Source organism: Leptodactylus fuscus, chromosome 3, assembly GCF_031893055.1.
Source record: "Leptodactylus fuscus isolate aLepFus1 chromosome 3, aLepFus1.hap2, whole genome shotgun sequence".
NCBI lineage: Eukaryota > Metazoa > Chordata > Amphibia > Anura > Leptodactylidae > Leptodactylus > Leptodactylus fuscus.
In genome coordinates, this window is record NC_134267.1 from 155,412,684 (window position 1) to 155,429,892 (window position 17,209).

Sequence of the window (17,209 nt, forward strand, 5' to 3'; positions counted from 1 at the left end):
AACAGAGGAAAATTCAGTGTGTTTTCTGTGAAACGCGATGTAGGAAAAACGCATTTCTACCACGGTTTTTCCCGCAGCACTTTTTGGCTGTGGCCGCAACATGGGGCATTAGAATAAAAGAATTTTTAACCATCTCTTTCAGCATTATACCTGCTGTCTCTTTTTCTTATTTCCTGTATTCTTCAGGAAGCTGGGGGGTGGCTTTGACAGTTTGATGAACAGGACACTATGAAGTACCTCGATAGATATAGACATTGCCTTTACCACATGAGATTATTTATTATGATTACTATAAATGTAATATAAATGCAGATCAAATATGTACAGTAAATGTATATTGCATAACACAGGTTTGTATAGAACACTTACCAGAGAACAGACTTGCAGTAAACTCAATGTTATCTTTGTGTTTATATATAGAAATAACCGACACTATCCAGCACTTTAGCTGACCTGATTGTCCTGCTAGCAGAGCTATACATAACAGTGAGAGAACTCAGCCCCTCCAGAGAGTTGTCACTCATCCCTCCAGCCTGTTATCACAGAACAGGTCCCGGACAAGGGAAACCATATGTAAACAATGGGAGGAAAAATTTCATATAGTACACACACAAAGCAATGTATTTAAGAAAACTCTTGAATTTACTTAAGCTAACAGTATTGATAGTATCTTTAAGATGGGAATACGCCTTAAGCACTTTTACCAGCAACTCTTTGCCTTCTTAAATAGGCACCCCTAACTGATTTTGGCACAGTTGGAAATTTTTCTCTAGCCCCCCTCTGTTCTCAGACAACAATTTCTCTTAGTTTCAGCAACAATTATGCTATTTTGCCTAAATAGCATGTTGAATGTTGAAACTAACAGTATCAAGTGCTCAGGATTGGAGGGGGCTAGAGAAAAAATTCCATTTGCTCCCGAATCAGTGGAGTAACATCTGTGGAAGGATGCAAAGTGTTGCAGTTGGTGAAGATTGTTAAAGGTCTTCTTAAGCTAATACGGAAGTAAACTTTTTTGTTTTGTGGTACTTGGGGCTTCAGGGTGTTCATAAAACAGAGGAGGGCTTATAGGGGGTATGGATTACTGTTAATTCCAACCATAGAATTCAAGACTATGGACAAGCTGATCAGCTACACCAAATCCTTATGTTGTATAGCATCAGGAACTCTTCTTATGATAATATTCTTTGGGGTGTAACTCCTTATTAGACTAATGCCCCACACTGCAGAAATGCAGCTTTTTTGCTGCGATATTTGTAGCCAAAGACAGTAATGGCTTCAAAAGGAATGGGAAATATCTAATAAGCTCTTATACTTTTCCCTTTCACTCAATCCACTCCTGACTTTGGCCCAAAAAATCACAACAAAATCTGCTACAAAAAAAGCTGCATTTCTGCAATGTGGGGCCTTAGCCTTGATCTAGAACCCAGTGAATAACCATGGAGGAATGGGTTCACACAAGCTGAGCTGGAATATCAGTGTCTGTAATAGTTCATTAAAGAAGCCTGTCACAAGGAAACTGCAGGCATTGTGTTATAGAGCAGGAGGAGCTGAGCAGATTGATGTATAGGTTTGTGAGAAAATATTCAGTATAACTTGCTGCTATAAAGTCAAGCAGGCGGTTCTATCAGTGACTGACAGCCTCCACTCTATAACTGTACATACAGGGATAGCTGTCAATCACTCATAGGACTCCCTCCTTGACTGTATAGCAAAGAAAAGAGTAGTCATTTCAGCACAATCTCCTCCTACTCTATAACATGCTGACTACAGATTTTCCTCAGCTTCTTGCTGATAGGTTCCCTTTAATTTAATTTGGACACTTCATTTCAGCGTGCCCACATTTCTCACTGGAGGAATTGGGCATTTCTGCACAAATAATTGCTTTTATAGTTCTAATCTCAGATGTCCCCAGCTTGTGATGTTTTAAGGAAGATCACTGATATAAGGAAAACACAATAGTCATTAAGCTGTAAAGGTATTAAGCGGCATCACCAATGAGTTGTCTGAAGAATATATCCTCCTGCAGTCTTAAGAGAGATAAGTGCCTGGCTTGGGAATAAGACTGTGTACAGTTCAGGCTATGTATCACAGCTCCTGCTTCCTCTGTCAATGGAATATTGGTGTTCAAGATGTGGCCAGCAGATGCCAAAAAATTTAAAGCTCTTCACTTTGGTTCGAATAACAGAAGGAGAGATGGCATCATATCATTATTTCCTTGGAAGGTGCCTTAATCTGGAATATGCTGCTAGGAAGTGTATGTAGATATGCTTTCTTACCCTTTGTTATGAGTGTAGACAGTGTTGCATGAGTAACATGTATTATTGTGCACACATTTGTGACTATTTTCTTGTGTTTGTACGTTTTTGCTACTGCTAAGACAATTATACTATATTACCGGTGGCGATATTTATAGTTAGTCATTTGGGTATATAGTTGAGTATATTAGTAATATCTGCTGATCTACCTCATAGTAAAACACATACAATATGTACTGTAAGTGTTTGTATATCCTGTTCTTCCCGTTTCATATGTGTGAACAATACCTATCTTTTGAATGTGATATTAGTTTGTTTATTACTCTATGATATCAGCTAAATATAACATTATGTAAATGTAACTCATAGGAAACAATATTATTCTGTATCAGTGTTTTTTTGTGTTATAATAAATATAATAACACAGACTGAATGTAATGTATCAGTATTACTGTTATTTATGTAGGATCTCCTACATAAATATGTATCTCCTATTATATATTGATTCATCTGTTTATCTTCCTATACATATCCTACAATCTTATAACCTTAAAAATCCCAACATTTAGGCACATTTCAAGTCCAACATACATCACAGCTAATCGATTTCTGTTGTTTAACCCATTACTGACTTCTGACATACATGAATGTCTTAAGTGGGAAGGAGTTATTGCAATTTGCCGTATGTGAAAGTGTTCACAGGGGCACAAAATCTATGTCTATGTCTATCTAATTTATAGCCATGGTTCCTACGTCACTTTTGATTTGTTCTGTTTTTCCCACTCCTGACATTTGACATACAAGAATGTCATACGGGGGAAGAAGTTCCTGCAATTTCACATGTATGTACAGCAATGTCATCACAGTAGCACATGATTTGTGCCCGTCCTTGGGATCATTGTCTTGCTCTATGACCCAGTTTCAGCAAAGCTTTTAGCTGTTGGTTAGATGATCTGACATTTGACTCCAGAATACTTTGGTATATAGGGGAGCTGGTTGACTTTATAACTGCAATGTGCCCAAGTCCCGTGGCTGCAGAACAAGCCCAAATCATAAATCTTCATCACCCTGCTTAACAGTTGGTATAAGACCTTTGTGCTAATATGTTGTGTTTGTTTTTTTCTGTGTGTTATGGCCGTGTATCTCCACTTTGGTCTCGTCTTTCCAAAGGATATTGTTGCAAATGTTCAGATGCAGATTTGCTGCCATGTTCGTTTTAAAAAAAAGAGCTTTTAGTCTAGTGGCAACTTTTACTTATGTAGTTGTTTTCTAACTACTATCAAGATATTAAACATTTAACATGCGCATCATCATTGTAGCAGGCACAGCAGCCATATTTGCTAGATCACTTTTGGGTTCCGACTGTATAATATAGTTGCAATTTGGGATTAAAGCTCCTTGCAGACAATCATATGAATGGTCAGTGTGCTAGCTGGATTTTTCTTGGATAGCACAGTGACCCATTCATTTCTATGGGCCCATAAACATGACTGTGAATTGTATGGTCCCGTGTGCAGACTGACAGTCCAGGCCGTAAAATATGGAGCAGGTCCTATTCCTGTCCCATTTTTTTGTCCACACTTCCACAGCTTCTATTAATTGAATGAAAGGAGCCGCAGAAGCATGGCTGTTGCACAGGTGGCACATGAGTGACATCTGTGTGACACTTGTGCCGCCTGTATTGTCCATTCACAGCCGCTGGTTAGCATACGGTCATGGGCATTCGGCTTAATTGTCTGAAAATGTTAGATGATACACATAGACAGTGTTATACAATATAATACGTTGCAGTACTTGTTATAGGAGATCAAGAAATTCTAGGTTCAAGTCTGCTTGTGGGATTGTAAAAAATATACAAGGTTTACAAAAAAAACTGTCTATAAATAAATAAATCGACATTGCCCAAAGTAATGTGTTTTGGTCATCTCACCTCTTCAAAAAAATCAATACAATGTGATCAAATTTTGTACCTGCCAGAAAATGGTTCCGATAAAAACATTCCCTGCAAAAAAAATAAAAATAAAATAGAGCTCTCACATAACTCCATCAATTAACAAGTAAAAAAGTTCTGAATGTCAGAATACAGGGCTCCCAGTCACATTTTTGTAAAATTAAGTTTTATTCAATAAGACTGGTATACATAATAAAATCAATATAAATGATATTATGATAATTTTAATGAACCACCAGAAGAAGTCACCATGCCATTTTTAATGTAAAATGAATGCTGTAAAAATGAAACAATATGAATAATGAAAATATTGCCAATAATGGAAGATAAAATTTAAACTAAAATTATGTAAACTAAAATACAACTAGTCACACAAAGAATATACTCTCATATGGCTATGTTAACAGAAAAATAAAGTAGGCAGAGATGGATAATATTGTTGCCTTAAAGGGGTTTTGCCAACTCGCCTGCGCACCAACTCGCAGGCTGTATGCTCTGTTCACTTCCTGTTTTTTTCAGTGAATTGGTGGGTGGGGTTTCACTTGCTAGCTCACAGACAAAGCCAGCTCTGCTATCTCTCTTCATACCAGTACATGTTTGTAGTCAGTAATGAGGGATGGTTGTAAATAAATTAGCACAGTATTACTGGAAGATGCACAGTATGAAGCTGATGTAGCAGAGCTGGATTTGATAGGTTATGAGAATCCCAAATTTACATGCTACAGGACCAAGAGTCAGCTTGCAATAAACTCAGTTTTAGGTCTGTGTTTACATACAGAGGTAACAGATTCCCTGTCTCAGCCCTTATCAGCAAAATTCAATTAGCCAACCTGATAACTGGAAGAGGGAGATAAACAGCTGAGAAATACAAGCTCATTCTGAGCACTCAGCTCCCCTTACCTCCTTAGAGCAAGGAGCTACATCACTTGTCCTGGGCGGAGAGATAAAGAGCTCAGAAATACAAGCACCGAGCACTCAGCTTCCCCTCCCTCCTGAGAGCTACATCACTTGTTCTGGGCAGAAAGATAAGATCACCCCAAGGTCCGTGGTTATGGAAGCGCAGTGTAAACAATGAAGTGAATAATCTCAGATAGCAGCCAAACAAAGCAGTTTTGCTGAAGCAATGTATTTAGGAAAAGTCTTAAATCCATATAATCTAGCAGTATAGATAGGATCCTTGCTATGGGACAACCCCTTTAACATCCAAACTCACCAGTGGCCTGAAAATGATACATTTGGCTTTCCTAGGATTTTTCTCATGCAATAAATCTGTTCAATCTCAATGCAAAAATGAATATTGCAGTTCACATAATGAGTTACTCCTTTGTTGTGGTACAGTCTCAGTGTATTGTTATATTACTGTACATTATTAATATCTTCTCAGCACTAGACATTGCAGTTCAGTAGCTACACGTTGCCCACTGCCTGCCAGATCTAAGCAGGCCGGTAGAGTAACCATGATCTCCAGTGTTAGATTTCTGCATTTTCAGTAGGATTCGGTCTTGGTTGTGTTGCGTTCCAGGCTTCCAGCTCTGTAATTTAACATTGTGGTCTAGAAGAGGAAATAGAAATGACACTGTAAGAGGGCAGTCTGCGGTGTGAGGGAAAATCCACCTCATTTTCTCTCATTCAGCTGATCCAGCACCATTTTCTTTTCTGAACATTTACTTAATGCGTGTTTTTTTTCTTTTTCTTTTATAGCTTAGGAATTTGATGTGAATTTGTCCTAGACTATACATGGCGAGATGTGACCAGCATCCGTTTTCTAGTTAAAAGACCTTTCCCTTTATTTTTAGCAATAGTTAATTCCTTATTCCATTGCAGAACTATTCACTGCACCATGAAAGAATACACTTCTGAAAGTTCAGTGAGCACAGTGTGTAACAAAGAGGCCCCAGTGTAAGTACTGTAGCCTCATGCAGGAGCTCGGTCCTGGCGGCTGTCTACCACACAGCAAAACCATTCAGCACCCCAGCCAAGCCTGGTTTCCATACAGTGCTTAGGGGCAAAGGCTGGTCACAGAACTGTGTTGGGGTTAGCAAGGCTCAATTCTCAGCGCCGAACAAGGAGAGGACGTCATTGTTAGCTATGTATGAATAAGTGACTGCGATTTTTCAGACTGGGGTTATGGAGCTACATGCTAAGAGGACAGACTGCAGCAGGAAAGGAAAATTGAGTCAGTCATCATATATTATTAAAGAAGAAGTTTGTTTCTATCGAGAAATCATATAGAAACCTCTGAGCTGGTGTTTTCACTTCTGTCACATGATGGTCAATAATATTGTGACTAAAGTTTAGGACTTTCCATTAAATCTGCAGATGAAATCATGCAGCAAGAGATCAGGCCGCTGCTTGCTGTCGACATTATGGAACAGCTACACAGACAGTTTGCTACCTTGCCAGGTAAGTCCTTCGTCATTCTGTAACATCTGTAATTGTATTCTTTGGTTAATATGGGAACCTTAACTGTGTAATATGTTTATTGTGTATTGTGATCCAGTCGTGTCTGTCAGAAAATGTTAACAACAGACACTAACAGATCCATTAGAAATCCCATTGTTTCATGAAAAGAAATACCAGGTCCCTTGTTTTGTCGGCGATAGTAAGGGTGTAGGACTTTTGGCACCATTTTAACATAACAGACTTTTGTCCAGTGTGAAGTATCAAATATTATTTTTGTAAGATTAATGTCTATGGCTAATGGATGTATGACAGATGGTAAAGGACCGTCATACTTAATACCGTCCATAATTTCATGTCTGTTTTTTTCTATGCTTGCTCAGAAAGCAGAAGGGAGAAAAAAACTTCAAAACAATGGACTGTATAACAATCAGCATTAACGTACACTAAAGGATGTTAATATGTCTGTTTTTTTGTATTTAAAAAACCCTAACATAATGGATTTCCAATAGTAATGTGATCCTACCCTTAGGCTTCTTACAGACAAGTGTATTTTTCATCTGTATTCCATCCATTTGGTGTCAGTAATATGGAGCTAATATTAACCCATACGTCTGTTCATTATATTTAAAGGGTTGACCAGCCCCAAAAGGAGTTTTTATACTGATGATCTATAGACAGGATAGGTCATCAGTATGTGATCTGTGAGGGTCGGGTAAGTTCACACAGAGTTTTTTTGGTCAGGAATTTGGTCAGGAAACTGACTCAAATTCCTCCTTCTAAAAACGCCTCACTATAGGACTGTATGGTGAGTATTTTTCGGAGGAGGAATTTGAGTCAGTTTCCTGACCAAATTCCTGACCAAAAAACTCCATATGCATGCAGTCTTAGGGCTAGTTCACACGTGAACTGCCCGCGCGGGTTTTGACACAGAGAGAGACGCGGCGAGCCGCGTCTCTCTCTTGTCAAAACCCGCCCGCCGCGACCATCGCTGTCGCGGCTTAACCCTCTGCTGTCGGCTCAAATGAATGAGCCGACATAGGAGGGAGCTGCCGGGGGCGGAAGCCGCGCGGCTGAGCCTGCGCGGCTTCCGCCTGAAGAAAGGACATGTCCTTTCTTTTCTCCGCTAGCAGCAGCTCGCCGCTAGCGGAGAACAGAAGCCCGGCGGTCTCCATAGACCACCATTATAAGGGGAGGTTTTGGACGCGAAATCCGCTGTCAAAAACCTCCCCTTATACTCACGTGTGAACTAGCCCTTATGTTGCTCTGGGTTGTATCTGCAGATTTCATCTTTGCATTGCAAAGGCTAAGTCGTGTGGGGAATGCAAAGCAGTCTGCAGGTGAGCGGCAGGCAAAAACCAACCATTGTCAGGTGTTTTTCATGCTGTGATTTTGCAGTACGAAGCGCTGCTTAATTCTAGAGATGTATAGCAATGCTTTTGCGATTTGGCCTTTCCCTAAGAGAAGCTGTGTGCTCAGATTTTTACAGCTTCCATTCACTTCAAAAGAAGATGTACATTTTTAATGCCGCTTCACATTTTCCAGTATATGGATAAAGAGCCTTGTTTTTTAAAATAAATCCACAAAAACTCGCTGGGTAGATAGATCTCAAGAAATTAAATAAAATGTAACTTTTAATAAGGATATAAGTAAGAAAGAAAATATAAAAGATAACTGAGTGACTCCTTTAAAATAACATGAAAGAAAATAACAAATAAAAAGCAGAGGTTTCATTCAACCTAGTGAGGGTGGGCTCTAAAAGGAGTTCTGTGATCTGTATAAAAGGTGCCAGGGTACCCACATCTGAATGCAATAATCGGGTCTCAGGGGTAAAGAAGAGCCAGATTGAGTCTATAAAAACTCCCTGTTGTCTAGATTAGTAACCTATTAAACATCCCTACGCGTTTCCAGATAGGCATGGTTCATCAGGGGACCAGTGTTTAGTCTCCTGTGGTTAGAGTAGCAATGGCCACTCTATTAAAATAAATCCTCCACTTTTCTAGAAAGGTGTTGAAGAAGGTTCAATCTGGTGTTAATAATTGTATGATTCAACCAGATTCAATAACCAGATATTCAGATACATGAAACTGTTGTACAAATTTCTGCAAGATATCTGCCACATGTGAACTTAGCTTTACAATGTTGTTGTATCCCATTTGTTTACTTCTGTCTGGTCCACAGACAAGGAAAGTGTACAGCACATTGGAATCTGTGTACACACTAAACTGGAGTCTTAACTGCGAAAGAGAAAATATTAGGAAATAAGGCTGCCTTCATATTTGCGAGGATCCATATTCAGCCTTTGTTGCAAATTCAGGCAAAACATGATAGAATAGCATTGCAGTGTAAAACATAATACCCTATTGTAAGCTATGTCGGACCTAGCACTGTGTCATGGCTTCCTGAATGAATGAAAGCCATGATTTAGAGGTAATCTGAGCCTTCCAACATTATTAGTGCTCAGGAATTGAATTAATCTTCTCCAGGGATTCTGTAATGATGTTTCTAATTATAATTATGACTGCAGAAGATTTATGTTGACACTAGGTGGCAGCATTATGTCATGCATTTCCACTCTGCAAAACACGGCCTACTTATTGAATACATACATGTAGGCGATCCAGTAGATGAGCATGCTTCAATCTAATATGTTACGTGGGAAAGTATTTTACAAATGTTTGTAAGATACTTTCCCTGGACAAGCTGACTGGTACAAATGTCAGTGCTGGACCAATGACCAAGTGAATGTCAATCTCAAATTTCTCTGAATAGGATTTATGCTCGTGTGGTTTATTCTGCCATCAGCGCCCACTACTTCTATCAGGTTCTTTCATTCTTGTTGCTATTCATTTTATGCAGCAGAACTGTCAGCAGGTGTACCAGTTCACTGGACCAATTGACGTCTTTCATGGCTGCGTTCCTTTTTGCTCCTGCAAGCTATTCACCCAGCTCTTCAAATTCATCTGGCCTTTCAAGATGTTCCCCACACAAGCTGTTCTTCAGCAGCTACAAGCTGTCTGTGTGTAAAGTGTGAGAACAGGTCCTTAAATACCGAGCCACTTCCCACTTTGAGAAGTGAGTGAATCAGACCACAGGGGTGCAACAAAAAACTTCTCCCGCAGTTCAGCTCGTGCACCACATTACCATTATGTGCGCAGCTCACTTTTGGCTTTACTTTTCCTGCACATAGCCTAAGTAAATCACACACTGTCACAAGGGGAATAGTCAACTGTTCAAAGTGCGCATCCTCACTGCCTTATATGTGATAGCCAAAAAAAATGCATTGATAAACCATTGTAGTAAGCACACAGCTTATTATTAATATTAGAGATGAGCAAACAGTGTTCTATTGAACACATGTTCGATCGGATATCAGGCTGTTCGATGTGTTCGATTCGAATCGAACATCATGTGGCAAACTCCAAAAAAATTCGATTCCCCTCCCACCTTCCCTGGCGCTTTTTTTTGCACCAATAACAGCGCAGGGGAGGTGGGACAGGAACTACGACACCGGAGGCATTGAAAAAAATCGGAAAAAGTCATTGGCTGCCGAAATCAGGTGACCTCCATTTTAGACGAATAGTGGATTTCAAATCCGGGTCATATGAGAATGTGAACTTTGTGACTATGAGACAGGGACAGCTGTACAGGCAGGGATAGCTAGGGATAACCTTTATTTAGGTAGGAATGTTATTAAAAATAACTTTTTGGGGCTCTATCGGGTGTGTAATTGTGATTTTTGTGAGATAAACTTTTTCCCATAGGAATGCATTGGACAGGGCTGATTAGCCAGAGTACGGAATTCGACCAATCAGCGCTGGCTCTGCTGGAGGAGGCGGAGTCTAAGATCGCTCCACACCAGTCTCCATTCAGGTCCGACCTTAGACTCCGCCTCCTCCGGCAGAGCCAGCGCTGATTGGCCGAAGGCTGGCCAATGCATTCCTATGGGAATGCAGAGACTTAGCAGTGTTCAGCCAGTTCTGCTCAACTACACCGTGTGCCGGTCAGCCCATCAGATGTAGCAGAGCCGAGGGTGCACTAGAACCCTTATGCACACTCGGCTCTGCTACATCAGATGTAGCAGAGCCGAGGGTGCACTAGAACCCTTATGCACACTCGGCTCTGCTACATCAGATGTAGCAGAACCGAGGGTGCACTAGAACCCTTGTGCACACTCGGCTCTGCGCAGAGCCGAGTGTGCATAAGGGTTCTAGTGCACCCTCGGCTCTGCTACATCTGATGGGCTGACCGGCACACGGTGTAGTTGAGCAGAACTGGCTCAACACTGCTAAGTCTCTGCATACCCATAGGAATGCATTGGCCAGCCTTCGGTCAATCAGCGCTGGCTCTGCCGGAGGAGGCGGAGTCTAAGGTCGGACCTGAATGGAGACTGGTGTGGAGTGATCTTAGACTCCGCCTCCTCCAGCAGAGCCAGCGCTTATTGGTCGAATTCCGTACTCTGGCCAATCAGCGCTGGCCAATGCATTCTATTAGCCTGATGAAGTAGAGCTGAATGTGTGTGCTTAGCTCAACTACGCCGGTGGAGTAGTTGAGCTAAGCACACACATTCAGCTCTGCTTCATCAGGCTAATAGAATGCATTGGCCAATCAGCGCTGGCCAATGCATTCTATTAGCGTGAGCTGAGTGTGCACAGGGGTTCCAGTGCACCCTCGACTCTGCTACATCTGATGTAGCAGAGCCGAGTGTGCATAAGGGTTCTAGTGCACCCTCAGCTCTGCTACATCTGATGGGCTGACCGGCACACGGTGTAGTTGAGCAGAACTGGCTCAACACTGCTAAGTCTCTGCATACCCATAGGAATGCATTGGCCAGCCTTCGGCCAATCAGCGCTGGCTCTGCCGGAGGAGGCGGAGTCTAAGGTCAGACCTGAATGGAGACTGGTGTGGAGCGATCTTAGACTCCGCCTCCTCCAGCAGAGCCAGCGCTGATTGGTCGAATTCCGTACTCTGGCCAATCAGCGCTGTCCAATGCATTCCTATGGGAAAAAGTTAACTTGCGAAAATCGCAAGCTGACAGGGATTTCCATGAAATAAAGTGACTTTTATGCCCCCAGACATGCTTCCCCTGCTGCCCCAGTGTCATTCCAGGGTGTTGGTATCATTTCCTGGGGTGTCATAGTGGACTTGGTGACCCTCCAGACATGGATTTGGGTTTCCCCCTTAACGAGTATATGTTCCCCATAGACTATAATGGGGTTCGAACACTCGAACAGTGAGCGGCTGTTCGAATCGAATTTCGAACCTCGAACATTTTAGTGTTCGCTCATCTATAATTAATATATCACATCACAGTGACTAATGCTGCTTGATAAATGTAGTGAATCTATAGACCATCAAGTCTAAATTTATACCAATTAGTTACCTTAATTTTCACTAGAATTTTATGCAAACTTTTTGGCACAATTGTGGCACATGTTGTCGCTGATCCCAGAAATCCCCTTAGTAGTCAGGATAATTAATAATTGTAACAATATTCTTACATATAAATACATGACTAAATACAGTCAGCGCAAATATAAATTTTGTTCCATGAATCACAGGAACAATCTCCCACTGAGAATTTTTTGTACGACGAGGCAAGTCTCTGGTGATCTGTAACTTTTCAATTAATCTGTTATAGTTTTGTTCTTTGTTATGTACCCATTGTACATGCTTTATGAACTGTCAAAAAAAAATTGAAGCAGAAAAATTGTCTAAAATTCTTGTCATTTACATTGGGTAAAATGTATGTGAATATGCAATTGGTAAATATCAAGTAGCGATGTCTTCTATTTTCAGGAGGAAGAGGAAAAGATGGGGCACCAATTATATCCTTCCCTGAATATCCTAACTTCACAGAGATTCCAGATGATGATTTTCTGAATGTTGTTACATATTTAACAAGCATCCCAAGGTAAACCTAAATTGTGGTATATGATGCATAATCCAGATTAGAATCAGATTTCCGATATGCAAAGTTGTTTTCATCCAATAACTAATTTCTGTCTCTGAAGATTCTCTCATTTAAAAATGTCCTAAAATGAAATGAAATAACCTAAGCATAAAAAAAGAGTTGATGACGTTTTATTTCACAGGCAGAATATATGACACATTATAACAGTGTTCTATGTGAATGAGCGGTCATTCTGTCTGGTGTATTATACATACCTGAGAAACTAGCACCACAGGACACACACAGGAGCTAGGGTTGTTGCATAAAAATTTTGATTTTATTTTTGAGTCCTTGCCCACCACTTTTGAAAAATATCAGACAAGCCTCCTGTGTGCACTATTATGTTGAAAAAGGTCTAATGAACTAGACTTCTAGATTCACACAACCCTAGATTCACATGACTGGGTTTCACCTGTGAAACTCCGGTCCATGTGTTTGGCAGATTTACTGGCCTGCATAGTATGCTCGGAGACGGACTCTATCTATGCTGCTAGGAATCCCTACCTCCAGGTAATGTACTGTCCTTTACCGATTACAGTCCTGGACAGTATGTCACTTGATCCAGGGACTTCTAGCAGTAACGCTCCCAGAATGAAGCGCAGGTTGGTAAATCCGGCGAATACTTGGACTGAGTTTCATGTGTGTGAATATAGGATAACTGAAATGTGTCTACTAATACCACCATTACTCTTGATATTTATTCACCTGGTAATGTGTGATTAAAAACGGACTTTTTCACTTTTGTTCTTGTACGCGGGACTTCCTGACGTAGTTAGTGACCCTTATGGGTCAGGATAATCACGTAACAAGTAACTATATTGCCCTATTACAGGCAAATACCCAATTTATGTCACACCTAAATCGATTGATGTGACTGGGAACTAATAAAACTGATTACTTTATTACACCCTTAGGATAATGAATTAAAACTACGTGTTAACCCTTACTAGTGAAGTGATCTGCAAACGTGTTAACCCACTACTGACTTGTCACTTTTACTCTGTTGGCACTCTGGATTCAGGGTATGCTGTAAAAATTATATATTCAGTCTCGGCATCAATTGGGTGGTTTAATTCATTATTTTAGTGGTATAACAAAGGTTAAGATTTATTAGTAAACTGGGTATTTATAAGAATATGGCAATGTATTTATGAGACCTCCTGAGACACACCAGAATGTGTGTAGGAAGAAAATTCTGGGGCATCTCCCATCACTATACAAATAGATTAGGATTGAGGATCAACGTTCCAAACTAATTTTATTGGTTGTCCCAAATATTTAAGTACCATAATAAGTTGTTTACTATTATTTGAAGCTTGCCACAAAAGATGGAAAATATGTTTTATTCTGAACAATTTTTTTCTATGTAAATGGGCCGTTCTAACCACTGCAATACTCAGCCAGAGTTAAAAATTATGTATAGAAACTCATCCAAAGTCCTACTAGTAAAAAAAAAAGGCAGTTGTGAAATTCCAGCAAATGTAGGCCATGAAATAAGCCAGAGCATTACTGGAGTATTTACGGCCTATGGCACATCTGCTAGATTTACATATTAATAATGTATGGTAAACTTAGTCTTGTCATAATTTGTCACTGAATTTCTTCATGGCGGGACTATTAAAGGATTATCTTATCTTATTTATTTCTTTACGTAGTGTATTGCTTAATTGATTCTTATTTTATGGCTCCACACCCTGACACAGAGATTTTCTTCTGAGTACTATGATATTCATAGACAGTATACAATGTTCGTTCTGTAGTTGTAAAATAAACTCATTGTTATGCCGCAGAAATAGCGTTGTTCTTGTCTTGTCATGACTTCTCTAGCACTGCGCTGTCAGGCTGTCTTTCATATGTTTGTATTTTCTATTTCTGGTCCAGTGACATAATTCAGTAAGGCCTGCACTTCTTTCAGGTCAGTTTACATGAGGCGGCCTCCTCAGTGGCATTAACCATTAATAATCTACCCTGAAGTCTTACACTAGAATGTCAAATGAAAAGGCGAGAAGGGTTTACCCACAAAACACATCGATAGCATATCCACAGAATATCCTATAAATGTCTGATAGATGCAGGTTTCACCTATGGGACCTGCCCCTATCTTTAAACTGAACACCCTCCCCAAACACCACTCAGCAGTTAACCCGCACCCCATCCCTGCTAACCCATCCTGGCTTCGGCGTACAGCCGCTGGCGCTTCTTCGTCTGCAGAGGCAGTGAACAGAAGCAGGGTTTGGTAAGTGAGGCTGCGGGCCCACGAACCCCATAAGCACTATCATTAATACTGGGGGGTCTTTTCAGACCCCCAAGTATAATGATTGGAGGGCTAGGAGAGGTGAGTGAACATAAAAAACACTGTTACTTACCTCTCCTATGCTCCGGAAGGCTTCAGGCCTACTTGGTGACGTCACAGATTTCATGCGGGCCGGAGCTTGCGTCCTTATGCGTCGCGACTAGAGATGAACGAACACTATTCGAAACTGCCGTTTCGAATAGCACGCTCCCATAGGACTGAATGGAAGCAGCCAGCACGTAGACTTTGCCGTATACATGTACGAAATCAATGGGAGGCTTTTTTCCCTATGCTTTCAATGTATTACACGTGTAATACATTGAAATCACATCCTTGCATAGTCTTTAGAAAGGCTATTCCACACCTACCTTTAGTATGTAAATTGCCTCAGTGATTTTTGAATAAGTCCATTTTTATCCATATGCTAATTAGCCTAGGAGCACCTTGGTGCACTCCTCTATGCTATTGTTTCCTATGTATGTGTACAGCACAGGCTGCTACTGATGACTTCCTGCTTGCACACAGAGATAGGAGAGAATAGCAGAGAGGAGGCTGCTGGGAGCTTCCTGTGCTGGCTGGAAGCTCATTAGCATATGAATAAAAACGGGCTCATTCAAAACCCATTGAGGCAATTTACATACAAAAGGTAGGTGTGGAATAGACTTTCTAAAGGCTATGCAGGGATGTGATTAGTTAAAAGTGACTTTTCCCAATGATAGAGCCCCTTTAATATGTTGATGGAAGTGAAAGGGTTGAGAGAGAAGGTTCAGCAGGAATACTACCAATTCTTATCACTTAGTTGACAGATAGCAATAGTTGTGTCATATTGTGCTCATTAACCATCTGCTGTCACATTACATAGCAGGTAATATATTGTCTTTGTTTTATAACATAGACAATTATATTATTCTCATGCTTTTCTTTCACTACCTGCCTTTACCTGGGACATTTAGCCTATGGTAAATATGTTTGACTTATGAATATAAAGCTGTGTACACATGACATAGGAATGCTAATATTTTACTTAATTCTTTTCATACCATTTCCCATCTTGTTTTATATCTGTATATTTATTTATGGCAGTGCCACAAATACTATCATGCCCTTGTTCAGGAAGTTGCAGTGTTGTGATTGTACACTTATTACATAATGATATTTGATTCTTATAAGTCCTAATATAAAAAGTATGGGAAATTCTTCTAAGAAAGGCAATCAAAAAGGTGAAACACAAGTGCACAGGTAACAGTATTACAGACCAATGCTACTTCATACTGCAATATTAGTGCCAATCCCCCAAAAGTTATTTTGCCAAAGATGTTGGAAACCAGAATGTCATGTGTTCCTTTTTCTCCCAGTGTATAGATAATAAGCAGTTTTAGCAGTGATTGCTCTATATACAATAAATAAGGATATAAAGTACGGTAATCTCTAAACATTTGGACAACTTTTGATTTTCTGGCAGTACTTGTGCCGTTAAAGAGGACCTTTCATGTCCTCGGGCACATGCAGTTTTATATATTAAAATATAAATATTTATATAGTTTAGATTAATTCCGTGCACTGTTGGTTTTCCCATATGTGCCCGGGGTGAAGAGCTATCAGTGCATTTTCCAATAGCTCTCCACTGTCAGAAGGGCGTTCCTGAAAGTCTAACTGGGATCGCCCTTCCTGGCAGTACTGTCTTTAGCCCTATACTGTGAGGGCCATTCCTTACCGCCCTGCGCACTGTTGGCTTTCTAGCGGTATATAAAACCGCATGTGCCGGAGTACATGAACGGTCCTCTTTAATACATTTACTAATATACTTTATTAACAAATTTTAGATCCTTTCTACTGGGCTCTGTAAAATGTTGAGGATATCATAGTAGGGGGAGGGTCACATCAAACAGTTATATCTCAAGCATTATAAAATGTAGAAACTTGCTTTTGGTGTCATATGTAAAAGGAGATTCTCTTCTCACGATGCTATCTATATTATTTCCAGAGCTTTCACTGGTTGAAAACACAGTAGGGATTGGCATATTTATAATATATATATATATATATATATATATATATATATATATATATATATATATATTATACATCTTATAAATATCCTAATCCCAACTGTATTTTCATCCCGTGATATCTCTGCAAATAATATAGATAGCGCTACTACCTTAGTGTCATGTAAAATAATTGAATCTCCTCTTTCATGTGACACCAAAAGCAAGTTTTATAGCACCTGAAATATAACTGTTTGAAGTGACCCAACCCGACCCTCATTTTCTCTACATTTTACACAGCCCCCTACTCTAAATCCGTACTCCATACACAGTTACTCAGCGTTGTGGCAGAAACAGCTCTCAATACAG

The 17,209-nt window shown here is 40.1% G+C and overlaps 1 protein-coding gene across 2 annotated transcripts in view; it reads left to right on the forward strand.

The window, feature by feature from the left end:
* The window catches only part of MCF2L2 (MCF.2 cell line derived transforming sequence-like 2), a 274,167-nt gene that overhangs the window by 23,225 nt on the left and 233,733 nt on the right, over positions 1-17,209 (forward strand). For both annotated transcript variants that reach the window (XM_075268595.1, XM_075268594.1), the window contains exons 2-3: positions 6,526-6,609; positions 12,406-12,520. In XM_075268595.1, coding sequence (XP_075124696.1) covers positions 6,526-6,609; positions 12,406-12,520 — 199 coding nt within the window. The remainder of the gene's footprint in view (positions 1-6,525; positions 6,610-12,405; positions 12,521-17,209) is intronic.